Consider the following 13,141-nt stretch of genomic DNA (forward strand, 5'->3'; position numbering starts at 1 on the left):
TGTTGACAACTAGAGATTTGTTTAAAAGCAAATAAAATACTTTTTAAATGAAATTTACCGTTTCTTTATAGCTTATGTTTGACATGCTAAAAAAAACGAGAGTTTTGTCAAATTAAATAAGTGTTTTGGTTCATAGAAAAGTCAGAAAATAACCTTGCTAAAGCTTTTATTCAACAGTGCATCAAGTACAAACAGAAATTTCAACCATTTAGTAGATGAATTCAGTTATTTTCCTGCTGACAGAGCAGGAAAGTCTTCTGGGTCATCAGGATCAGGTGCTGGATCTCCCTAATCAGAAACAGATTTCAAGAATTCAGCCTTTTGTTTCGACTTCTAGCCTCCAGCGTTCGTTGTGATAACGGCTCAACAGACCTGCTGAAGTCTGGGTCTGGCCCTCTCAGGGAAAACATTTTGGCCACCTCGAGCTCCCCGTCCTCTGCCACCACGACTAGGACGAGCAAGATTCCCAAAATTGATATCCAGAAGGGTGGTGATGTCATTCACAGACTTTCGGAAGAAGTTGCCATCATCCTCCATCTCCTCTACGGCTTCCTTTGGGTTCTGGAAATTAAAAGCAGTACAGAAGGCTTTTGGTTAGGCACTTAAAAGGTTTCCAGTCAAGTTTCTCAAATTCTGAATTTGAAGCCCCAATTGGGGGGAAAAAAACCCACAAATGCTACTTTAGGAATGCCCCCAAACAGGAGAGTAGAGACTATCCCATCAAGTCTTTCAAAGAGTGTCTTCTAAAGGGTGAACAGTAGGGCTGTCGCGATTGAGGAATTCCCCCTGCGGTGAGTCAGGGCAGCTCAATATTGCGATATGCGATATTGTTGCACCTCGTTTTTATTTATGTACTTAGCAAATTTGTTTGTTAATTACTAAACTCATGGCAATATTTCCTTTGAAACATTGTGCTTACACATTTAAAAAATGTTAGAAAAAAATACATGGCCATTTTTAACACTTTATTGAATGCAGATCAAAGGGCAGTAACGGCATTCTCTGACTGAACTTAAAAACAACATTCAGGAGGTTTAACTTTGAAATGCAAATTTGGCTGCAACATCTAACAGAAATAAAAAAAAAGTGCCCTACTATCTCCTCGATCAGCGCGGACTTTACCTCTCAGCATGCGCTGTCGCGAGATTTAATCAAGTGCGGTAATTGCGGTGGCACATCATGCAGTGCGGTGGGTTTCTTAATATCGCGATATATTGTTCTTGCGATTATTGTGACAGCCCTAGTGAACAGGTGGGTTTTACTACAGTCTTTGACCATTTTGTCCAAAGGTGTGCAAGTCCTGCTTGAAGCACAGTGATATTTTAATATGTGTTCATTTGGAGTATCAGCTGATAAGACAAACTGGAGAATGCAGAGATCCATGAGCTTCTGGCCATTAAGCGATGAACAGATCACCAGACAATTCATGGGGAATGTGAAGGCCACCTTATGGAACGACTCGTGAAGAAAACGGAGCTTAGCTTCAATCGGGATAAAAACAAATCCACCCCCTTTGTACCGCTGTCACAATCTGTTGCAGAACCTGTTGTGATCACCCCGCGTTACCGCCACAGACTCTGAAGCCGCATCGGCTTTGTGGCGCCGTTGTTCTATGAAACCGGCTGAATTCTACCCTCACCTCCAGGTGCTTGGACTGGTGGATGACCTTTGCTTTGGAGGGAATCTTGTCCTCTGCTTTGCGGATATTAAATTCCGCTTTGGGACGACTTGTCTCCTGCATGGCCTTCCATTCATCCAGGGTCATTTCCATGGCAACCTGGACCACCACCTCATTGTCTTCATCAGTTCTTTCATAAATGGTGACAAAATGTAAATAAAAAATAAATCAAGTTCACATCAAATCAGACTTCTTCGACCAGATTAATACTGATGCAACTCACGGATTTGGATTTTCCTCTGAGGGAGTGGGGGGGTCCTCTGGCCTCACAGCAGCTTCGGATGTCACTTCCATCAATTCACTTGGAATATATATATATACACATGTATATATAAAATAAATGAATTGTACCAGAACAAACAAGCAGTCACCTCCTTGTTAAAGTTCACCAACCTTGCAGCTTCCTCAAAGCTGCCCCAGTTCCAGGGCCCTCTGCCTCCTCTCTTTTCCTCTGTAGCCATACCCCTGCAATTATTACATCAGAAATGACTCTTCGTGCAACAATGGGAAGCTTTTTAAACTACATGATCAGAGCGCCTTACGTTCCATCATGCCGATCAAATTCTCTCTTGCCTCTCATAGTAAAGTTATCAGAGTTCCTTGCGTACCCTCTTGATCCCCTCCTACCTCTGCTGCCCGCTGTGCTGCTGAAGTCAAAGTCATCATAGGAGGATCTGACAGTAGAAACAATACAGCTAAATATGGCAAGCTGTTTTGATATCAGGCAGATATCTAAATATGTACTGGTCGTAGTACAAATTAACATTCCAGATTACACAATAGACATTGTGGATAGCTGAAACTTAATTTGTACTGGGGGGGGGTTCTTTTTAGCTTTATAATTGAACTTTTCCTAGTACAAACGCTGGTAAAGGTTCTCAGTGATCGGGGTCATGGTAATCCAAAGGGGTTCGGATGAAGGCAACTGGACTTCTTTGGTTTCTTGAAGACTTCTCATCTGAGGAGCTTTGTCAATTCTGACTGGAATATGAGAGAGTCAAGCTTATACGCTGCATCTGTCTGTTGCTTAACGTGTTCTTTAGATGAGTAAAATGAGAACAGCACCCCAGCTGTTCATGTCTAGAGCTCAGTGTAGTTCACAGAAATCAGACAGGTGGACCACTTCCTGGGCAAGAAAACAACCGATAGTATGAACAATAGGACACGGCCCACCACAACAAATAAGAGATTTGTAGATGTATAGAATAAGTTTCCAGTCCGATATGAAAACGGCCACCTTAGGTTGTTAAAGGTGTTATAGCAAATCTGCAAACAAGCTAGGTTTTTAAATGTAAACAAAACACTCACCCCTACTCTCAGGTATCTTCACTGGTTCTGCATCCACCGGAACCAGAAACTCGGATTGCCAGAGGAAATGAGAGGGCACTAAACACCACTGACCCTTTTCTAGGTCCAAACATCTTTTGTTTGCGACTTCAAATGGTGGTTCTTTGGTAGCTTGTCCTAAAGTTGAAGTGGTAGCAGCCGACTGTTTCACCTCTGTTACTGAGCCAAGAACCTCACACCTGTGGTGTTTTGTTGCTAAATACGCGAGCGCATAATGAATGGAGGACCGGGGGATGTGTGGTGGTTCTGCAAGACAGAACCATATGGTCCTAAAGTTGCTTTTGGTGTGAACGTGCTATTGGTGGAAGTTTGGACAACTGCAAGAGAACAACTTCCTTTTTTTTTTTGTTTCAGTCTCAACACATTTATAGCTGTACTATGTTTGAACATTAAGATGCATAAAATATATATTTTAAACCAACTCTTTTCCAAATATTTAGAGGTTATGAGATGTAACTGGAGCGGTTGTTGATGTTCTTAAATATAATTTCTACTTGTAAACAACAGCAAACCCTAATTTTCCATTTGATCCCAAAGAATACCATTTGGACTAGAATGATCTGTATTTATGTAAAATAGGAATTACAAAGAGGTGTGGTTGTTGAAAATAGCCTGCCCTACTTTAATCTGAAATCTGCTGCTATGATCTGTTCAGAAGACATTTACTTTTATTTGGAAAAGAGGAAGAAAAAAATAAGGATCTCTTAATGCAGATTTAGTTTCTCCTCGATAACAAACATACTTGGGGACGGAGAACTCCAGAGGTTCTTGGTTGGCTTTATGTTGCACAGCTGCAGCTTTCTTCGTGTTCCTGTGAGCCTCAAATCTGCCATTTCTGCTCTCCGTCACTGCAGGACATGCTGGCTGTTTATGTGCTGAGGACAAGTCCAAGTTAGAAAAGCATCGACTTATGTTTAGACACCCGTTACACCATCCCCCTCAAAAATGTCTGTTTCAGGGGAAAAGTGCAGTATCATTTTTATTAATTCTGTTGTGATGCACATAGAAAGTAAGTAGCCAGGTATTTCATTATAGGCCCATCGTTTAATTGATTGGATCCATAAGTTTGTCGTTTAAATGGTAAAAAGGTTTGGCCACCAACTCACTGCAGCCCTGCTGACCTTTCATCATGCAGCAGTTGACAGAACCTGGACAGATCCAGAATCTGCCAGAACAGAACATTGTGGCCCTCATGGGTCGAGAATAAACCCAGCAGCTCACCTGAAACCGGCTCTTGGCCCTCCAAAGCGAATGGGACGCGTCTCTCCCGCTGGGATTCTCTCTGTCCGGGCTTTTTCTGTTTGTTCTTCTTGTCCTCTTCTCCCTTCTTCTTTTTCTTCTTCTCCGCCTCGCTGATCAGGTCGAAAGGATCAGCGTCGTCGTCGTCGAGAAGATCCCCGAACCTGTTGGCCACAGCGCACCCGAAGGCGTCCGGCAGCATCTTTTTAGCGCGTCTGGAGGATAAAAGTAGAGTTAAAAGCTGCTTACTTCTCCTCGACACATGAAACTCAAACAGAGAATTAACACTCAGACACCGTTTTACCGTCCAGCTGCAGGGAAAGACGAGCCGAGCCTCCGCTCCTGTTACCAGCCAGTTTTAATTGTTTGCACGTGCGGAAACGACACTCCCACGCGCTCATTAACGGGCTGATCTCCGATCGATATGTGCTGCGAGAGCTTGTTTGGCTCAAATCGTGCCAGAGTCTGGAGATTCTCTGCTTAGTCATTCTCTGGTGGTAGAACTGTGAAGCAAGGATGGATAGGAACATTATAATATGTTTATGACATTTTGGAACATATTTACACACGGACGTATTTGGGGGGGGGGGGGGGGGGCAAGGCCCACTTTTTCCAAAGTCAAGTTTTGACCCCTGCACTTTTTACCATCCAAAAACAATATTACGCTATAATAAATTGACACTGGTTGAGCTCTAGGACCAAGCGAAAAACAACCGTTTGTGTTGAAGCCTGTTTCCCATTAGAGCATAGCGAAAATGACTCCATGTTTACATATATTAACATACAACATATTTTTGTATTAAAATAATACACTGAATCTTATGTTTATGTTCATTTATTTGGCAGACGCTTTTATCCAAAGCGACTTACAATTTATAACCTCTAGGGCGTGTTGGGATCTGTGGGGGAAACCGGAGTACCCGGAGGAAACCCACGCGTGCACGGGGAGAACACGCAACTCCACGCAGAAAGGCCGCTGCCGAGTTTCGTACCTGCAACCTTCGTGCTGCGAGGCAACAGTGCTAACAATTGCGCCACCATGCATGAATCTAATGGGCCATTCCCATCTGTACCGGGTCGGCTCGGGCCGGGTAGCGTAGGTTGTTTACATATCTGGGTGGCCTGGTATTTTTCCGGGCCAACCAAGGCTCATTCTCAGCCCTCTTCTCGAGGGGGTCTGCTTCAGGCAGACCAGGGCCAACACACCCACTGCTGACAGCAGATTCACACCTTCCATTAGAGCAAGCCTCTGATTGGTGGGTAGAATCAGCCCACATGGGCTTAAGGCAAGGATGTGTGGAATCAACCGGGCCAGGCTGGGGCCGACTGGGGCTACCCGGCCTGGGCCGACCCGGTACAGATGGGAATGGCCCATTACTCCTGTCTTCTGGCATCTGGTGGAGGACACAAGTACCGCAGCCGCACAATTCGTATTCAAGAGCAGCTTTGGTACTCAAAGCTTGTAAATTGTGATTTTTTTTAAATGCAACGAAACAGATAAAATCTTGTTGAACATTCTATTTTCAGTTTTCTTATATTGCAATAAAGTAGTGCTGCACAATATATATCGTTATCGTGATATCAGCATGCCTGATTGCATATCGCAAAGAACAGACAAATATCGCAATGAATGGTCAGCTCAAATGTTTGCTACACATAATGCATTCTGTCAATCAAATGGAAGCATGATGCTTTTTTAACAAATCAAATAGAGCTCTTCACCGATTTGACCAATTGGGTGGGTTCTTAGAGGTCAGATGCCTGCCCCCGAAGCAGACAGCACTTAATTTTGATGGTTAGCAAACACCTGAGTTAGCTTTGTTCTGCTCTTTCTGCTGATTCTGCTTTTCCCGGGATCCACTGATTGCCTTTTCTTGTTCATTTTCTTTTTCCCTTTCTTCACATCTTTTTTTTTTTGTCATTTTTTATTTCTTTGTTTTTGATTATTTTTGTTCCTGGAGTTGTTTTTATTTATTGCAAGTAATATCGTCATCACAATATTAATCACTGATATTGCATATCGCAGGTTTTCCTAATATTGTGCAGCCCTACATTAAAGTCTCTTTATTTGTTCAAATCATTACATTTTAAAATCATTATAGTTTTGACCACTTCTTTTTTGTGTTTTTGACATCTATAGATTGTATGCTCCTGTGATTTAGTGTTGCAAATAACTTGCATATTGTTTTGATTTCAGTCATTGAAGTTACTCTAATACAATTGACTACATTTTATATTATAGATATATATTTTGTTTTAATGTCAGTAATAACTGGAGGTAAATCTGACTAAACTTGCAAGAAAGAAAACGATTGCTTCACAAGTACAAAAACATTATAAAAAAATAAAGATTTTGTTAAAAGGATTATATATATATATATATATATATATATATATATATATATATATATATATATATATAGGGAAAAATAGTGACTAAAAAAATGTAAGGAAAGGGAAAGAGAAAATGAATAAGAAAGGTAATCAGTGGATCCCGGGAAAGGCGGGTTTGGTGGAAAGAGCTGAATAAGAACAGGGTAGTGATGAAGGACTCGGAAAAGCCAGCTTGAACAGGTGAGTTTTCAGCTGCTTTTTTGAAGGAGACCACTGAGTCCACTGATCTCGGGGTCAGAGGGAGAGAGTTCCATGGGGGCCATAGCAGCTAATGGTCTTCAGCCTGGTGCGCTGCACAACCAGAATAAGTTTGTGTTTAAGATTTTTGTATGATTGTAAGATAAATGACCATCTGAACATTGCTATCATTCTAGTCGGTAAACCACATCACCCTAGCCTGGCAAGCCAGACTAAATAAATGTATTATTTAGTCGGCTCCATTGACGGCTCTCGGTTGTGGGGCGGGTTCTACCGTTGTCTTTCAAATGATCTCCGCATTCCACTGGACAATGAATGTGACATACTCTTATTTCACTCTGTTGCATCATCCCACCCACCAGGAGTATAGAGTGCCCTGATTGGCCCACAAAGCGGATAAAGCTCTGTGATTTGTTCAATAAGCAGATAGAGCACTATGATTGGCCCACCAATATGGACCAATCACAGCTCTTTATGTGTTTGAAACCCCTCTAGAGATCTGTGACTGGCTAGCCAGAGTCCTGGTAGGAGCTGCTGAGGTTCCAATGGAGCATGCCTAGACCATTCTTTGCAAAGCAAGAATTTGGTCTAGTTCACTAGGCTAACATCACCCAGTTTCACTGTTCCATTCACTGACAATTTGGGTGAAATTTAGCGTCATCTAGTGGTCAAGGTGGGAACTTTAAGTCTGGTTGATGTGTGTGAAATAATGAGTTTTATTTTTTATACAAAGCAATTAATTCAGTAATGAGCTGGGCAAGGAACTCTGAAAAAAATAACTGAGTTATTTTCATTTAAACACAGGAGATTATAGATCAGCAGCAAAACAGTTATTCACAATATGTGGATATTTTCATTTATTTAATTCTTTCATAAGATTGTTAACATTAGTTGCTGACTCAGAATCTGAGTAAGTAAAGAATTTGAAGCTCTCTCTTGATTAGTCATTATTCTTGTGAATGACATCAAAGTAATAAAGCATTGAAATTTGGCAAAATTATGTATTAAAATGTGTGATAAAGCCTGGTTTGCACAGACAAAAAGGTACTTTATTTACTACATTTGTGTATAACACAGTTTGTATTTGTGAATAAAGTTACTTGAAAAATTCCACCTTTTAAGATGGTTTTTAGGTAGTATGTTTTATGGGTAATTAAGTAAATCCACCACCAACGACTTTCTGACTAGTTTCTGCTTCTCATACAGCACACTCTTTGTCTAAGTATTTCCGCTGCAAGGTGATTACGTAACGTTCGCGCCTCTGGGTTTTTTCGTTCCCTTTAAAGCGACAAAACATGTAATAACATAAACACTTCAGCGCGGGAAACAGCCATCTGCTCCTCTGATTTAACCGCCCGTCATTGTCATTGGCTACGGAATGAGTTAGGCTCTCTCTGATTGGTCAATATCAATGTCAATCAGTAGTGCCCGCTTAGGGTGTTTAAATTCCATTGGACGAATCCGTCCGGCGGCACACGCCCTTTCCTGTTCTGTTATTGGTTAAAGGGGTTGACTAGAAGCACAATTATTGGTTGTTTTAGTCACGTGGGTTTCCATCCCTGTATCTCTATTGGTTTGTTAACCGCACAGGCGCGATTTTGCAACGCGGGACAAAGCTTCTGTGGGCTCACACAGGTTAGTTCAAATGAACCGCTGTGGATGGAAGTAAACTTTACGCCCTCATTTATCCAACTTATGCGGATACTTTGAAGAAAAGGACGGATTTTTTTGTGCTCCTCTCTGGAAATGAAGGACATATTCACCCCGGACTGAAAAACCGCGCTATAACATAGTACTACGTATCAAACAACAGTAATTGTAACAATTTTAGTTTACCTCTGCGGAGAATCGCGCTTCTTCCTTCATAATTATTTATTTATAATGGCGGAGAACAAGCACCCGCATGTGATCTTCTGCAACGATTCACCAAAAAGAGTTCTGGTTTCTGTTATCAAGACGACCCCGATCAAACCTAGAAAAGCAGAGGCCCTGACGCCGACCAGTCCCGGGTTCAGCGACTTCATGGTGTACCCGTGGAAATGGGGAGAGAACGCCCACAATGTGACCCTGAGTCCGGGCTCAGGGAGCGGGGCTGCGTCTCCTACCGGGACTCAGACAGCTATGGAGGCGGACACGGCCCCGTCGCCTGACCAGATCAAGGTAGAAACATTCTCCTTTTAAATGTGTACATTACAGCATATAACCTACTACTACCAGAGATTATGTGCACTCTAAATACTATTAAAAATGTCTAGTCATCAATAACAGAGTGATACTGCTGACAACACGTTTAGAACACTTTAAAACAGGTGTATAAAGGCAAAGCACGTGCTGATAACTTATCTAATGAAGTAATCATTAATAATCTGTGGATATCAAAAAGAAAAACGAATGTGTGCGAACATCTGAGGCTGAAATTTTTTATTCACACTCGACTTTAAAACGACTAAGATGGAAAGTCCTTTAAAAAACGCCCGCGCATTAGGGTGTGACATTCTGGATTTTAAACCCCGTTCACTTCCTGGTTCCGCAGCAGCTGCTGGGTATGACGCGTAGGCGCGCGCCAAAAATGTAACCGGATGTGATGGCGTTACAATGCACAGAACCTGCATTTTGTGTTACACTTGAGCTCATCCGTGGAAACAATGGAGTGAATCTGCATAATTATATGTTTATTATGTTTAGAATTGTGGAATTTGTAAGGGGCGCCATTTGTAAAGCCAAACAGTCCTAATTTAACAGCAGTATTTGGGGTTATTTAGCTTATCGTGATTTAAAAAGAATGGGGGTTCATTTTTCAAAGTCATATTTTCTCCGTTTTATTCATACATTTATAAATGTTTAAGTTCTCAACTAAATGTTTAGATAGCAAGCTGAATATTTAACTTGGAGATAAATGTTTTAACTAAATATTTAGTTTTTAAAATAATTCTTTAATTTACTAAATAATTTATAAATTTACTACATAAATATTTATTTAGGAACTAAATATTTAGTTTGCAGAATCATTATTTAGGTTTAGATCCCATGCTAAACAACCCAAAACACTGCTGTTAAGTTATGACTGGCTAACTTTACAAATGACACCCCATGGGTTTTAACCTCAGACAATTTAAAAGTTCTGTTTATTTATTTTTTTAAGGATGGTATTCGCAGAGGCCGGCCAAGAGCTGACACAGTTCGGGAGTTAATAAACGAGGGAGAAACGTCCTCCAGCCGGATCCGATGTAACATCTGCAACCGGGTGTTCCCCAGGGAAAAGTCGCTGCAGGCCCACAAGAGGACCCACACAGGTGAGACTGGTGGTTGTTTACAAGCAAAAGTCCAGTAAATAATACCTTTAGAGTAACGAAAAATGTGAAATGATGATGTGAAAAACAATTCTTGAGTGACCCAACACCGATTTCCTGGTTGTTGCATTTCTAATGCTTTGTTAATCGTAAACTCGGTGTTCTAGGAGAGAGGCCATATCTGTGTGACTACCCTAACTGTGGGAAGGCATTTGTGCAGAGTGGACAGCTGAAGACCCACCAGCGGCTCCACACCGGGGAAAAACCCTTCGTCTGCTCAGAGAAAGGTCCGTTGGGTCTCCAACAAAAAAATGGTGTTAGATTCTCAAGGGTTTTGTCAACTTTCACTTTTGGTCATGTTGGGTACTTTCTGGTCGTATTAAACAGTGGTGGTGGGTGTTTTCTATGAGCATTTGAAAAATACCAGAGAAACCAAATTAATAGTCTAATGGATGGGTACCTTTGACATTTGAATCGATTCAGTACTAATTGCCGGTACCTAGGAATCGATACCGGTACTTAACGGTACCAATTTTAGATACTTTATAGTGTTTAATATTTTAATTCTGTTTTATAATAAAATACATATTTTTCTCAATATATAACCATATTTGATAAATATCACGATAAATAACATACAACTGTTTGTATTTTAACATCGTCCTTGTAGTTTTATAAGCTGATAATTAAACTGAAGCAAACATCTTCACTGTGAACTAAATTTACTGTGTATCTTCATTCCTTTTACCGTCCTTTTTCATTTGATTTTTCCTACTGGAAAGTTAGAATTTCCGAGGAGAAAGCGAACGCACCATTAGCTGATATCAATGGTGGCATAGGAAGCTAATTTATCAAGCTAACGTTATCTTAAACAGTTTATTTAGCTGCTGGAGCTGATTAAAACGATGATGCCTCACACTTAGATCGTTGTCGCTGGTTTCATCTTCACCCAATCACCCGTCGCATTTAGTAAAGTGAAGCCAAACTTTAGAGCGCGTTCATGTTCTTCTAGTCGGAAATTCGGAGTTCCGAGGAGAAAGCGAACACACCGTTAGCAGAACGGAAGCTAACATATCAAGCTAACGTTATCTTAAACATTTTATTTACCTACCGGAGCAGATTAAGATGAGGATGTCTCACTTAGATCGTTGTTGCTGGTTTCATCATCACCCAGTTACCCATCACATTTAGTGAAGTGGACCCAAGCTTTAGCGTGCGTTCTTTCTACCATGCTGCTCTGTTTACAACTCGCTCGCAGCGACCGACGTAACGCTCTTGCGCATGCGCAGCTGTCTAGGCAAGTTCTCGTTATGAAGGACGGGTACCGAAACGAGGCACCGTTTCAAATGATGTGAATCGGTGCTCAGTTGGTACTATGGAATTCAGTCGGTACCTTAAAAAGTACCTAATTCGGTACCCATTGCTATTGTAAACACGGTCTTTAATACTACTACCACTAAAAGGTAGTTTTTAAAAAGTCCCAAAGAAAGAGCTTTGTTTAGTTGCATTTATGTGTGTTTGTTGGTTTCTGTACAGGATGCGGCAGTCGGTTCACACACGCCAACCGTCACTGCCCCAAGCATCCCTTCTCTCGTCTGAACCGGGAGGAACCGAAGACGGGTCTAGGAAAGGCCCAGTCTGTGGATAACAAGGCTGTGGCCGAGTGGCTGGCAAAGTGAGTGAGTTCAGAAACGGTGGCTCCTTTGAGGTTTTACTTCGCCTATGTGTTTCTAAACGACCTCCTCTGTCTTGTCCTCTTAGGTACTGGCAGAGCCGCGAACAGCGCACCCCTCCAACCACCAAGGAGAAGCCACCGGGGAAGGGCAACGCCGAGGACCAGGAACAGCAGGATCCCATGGAGTTCCTCCAATCTGATGAAGAAGAGGAGGTCATAGAGGAGGACAAAGGCACCCAGGGAGGAGCGGCCAAGCGACGCCTTCAGGAGCAGCGGGAGCGTCTCCATGGAGCTTTGGCCCTCATTGAGCTGGCCAACAACCTGTCTGCCTAAAGGACCTCGTCCTTCAGTTCTCCATCTCTAATCTGCCTTCCTGCAGTGGCTAAAAGTTCTTCATAAACGCAGATCGACGACTAGTTTTTACTCTTAAGTTGTGAAACCAGACTTTGAGAAAGAAGCTGAATTGGCCCGAGATCAGTGTTATGCACAGAATCGTCTCCTCCCCTTTACACGACACCAGGAAAGGCACAAGCTAAAGCACCTTATTCAGCTTCCATTTTATCCTTTTCAGCTGCTATAATTGTAGGTTTGACAATATGAAGAATGTCTCGTTCTCCTCTGCCTTCTAAAGGCAAAGAAAGATGGCCTATTTTTAATTGATTTGTTTGCACTTTGGTAACGAGTTTTGGTTTTTCATTTTTTAAGTACATTGTGAGAATAAGTGTGTTTAACTGATGTATATATGGATTAAGCTAAGATGAACAGAATGATACAGGGTGTGGTCAGAGAAAGAAAATGTGTTGCTTTCCAGGTTTCATCTCCGGCGCTTTACGGACAGTTTTCCCGCTGCTGGCGAAAGCAGCGGTCATGGAAAGAAACTGAAAACGTGTGAAACAGTTCTAACCTCACTGTTACTACTCTGTTTAAAAAGTGGGCAAGCAGTGATGGAGTCCGTCATCATGTGGGTCATTTTTATACGCAAATAAGAGATCATTGCAAGCCTAATCCAGATATCTGATCATGCAGACCAAAGCACTCTGGTCGGATTTTCCTGTTTAGAGATTCTTGTTTTGTGGTCAAATTTCTACTTTTAGAACATAACCTTTAATATAAAACATGCGTAAAAGATTTATTTTTGCCTAAAAACAGAAACATTTCCATACTTTTTGCTTCCATTTCCTCGAATCTTTCAGATCATTCTATACAAAATACTCAACTTTTTAAAATATCAAACTTGTTTAATTTCCACAAAGAAAATAATCCAAATGAAGCACTTACACAAACTAAATTCTAGGATTAAGCTTGCAATGCAGTTTTTGT

The 13,141-nt window shown here is 41.5% G+C and overlaps 2 protein-coding genes across 4 annotated transcripts; one reads left to right on the forward strand and one right to left on the reverse strand.

Moving 5' to 3' along the window:
• Positions 1 to 149: 149 nt before the first annotated feature.
• On the reverse strand, positions 150 to 4,690 carry LOC107394116 (intracellular hyaluronan-binding protein 4). Of its 3 annotated transcripts, none has more exons than XM_015972891.3 (9): positions 4,569 to 4,690; positions 4,247 to 4,479; positions 3,768 to 3,900; positions 2,221 to 2,352; positions 2,072 to 2,143; positions 1,902 to 1,979; positions 1,640 to 1,808; positions 373 to 561; positions 150 to 288 (listed from the first exon to the last, which is right to left on the reverse strand). In XM_015972891.3, the coding sequence occupies exons 2-9, from the start codon at positions 4,464 to 4,466 to the stop codon at positions 226 to 228; spliced, it is 1,056 nt and encodes a 351-aa protein (XP_015828377.3). In that variant the 5' UTR covers positions 4,467 to 4,479; positions 4,569 to 4,690; the 3' UTR covers positions 150 to 225. The 3 variants fall into 3 exon arrangements, with proteins under 3 accessions (XP_015828377.3, XP_015828378.3, XP_054587543.2); XM_015972892.3 differs by having other exon boundaries at positions 4,561 to 4,579; XM_054731568.2 differs by lacking the exon at positions 2,221 to 2,352.
• A 3,886-nt stretch (positions 4,691 to 8,576) lies between these two features.
• Positions 8,577 to 12,300, forward strand: znf367 (zinc finger protein 367). The gene is made up of 5 exons (XM_015972894.3): positions 8,577 to 9,016; positions 9,999 to 10,149; positions 10,314 to 10,433; positions 11,683 to 11,821; positions 11,908 to 12,300. The coding sequence occupies exons 1-5, from the start codon at positions 8,738 to 8,740 to the stop codon at positions 12,152 to 12,154; spliced, it is 936 nt and encodes a 311-aa protein (XP_015828380.3). The 5' UTR covers positions 8,577 to 8,737; the 3' UTR covers positions 12,155 to 12,300.
• Positions 12,301 to 13,141: the final 841 nt, after the last annotated feature.

The sequence above is a fragment of the Nothobranchius furzeri genome, chromosome 17, assembly GCF_043380555.1.
Source record: "Nothobranchius furzeri strain GRZ-AD chromosome 17, NfurGRZ-RIMD1, whole genome shotgun sequence".
Lineage (NCBI taxonomy): Eukaryota > Metazoa > Chordata > Actinopteri > Cyprinodontiformes > Nothobranchiidae > Nothobranchius > Nothobranchius furzeri.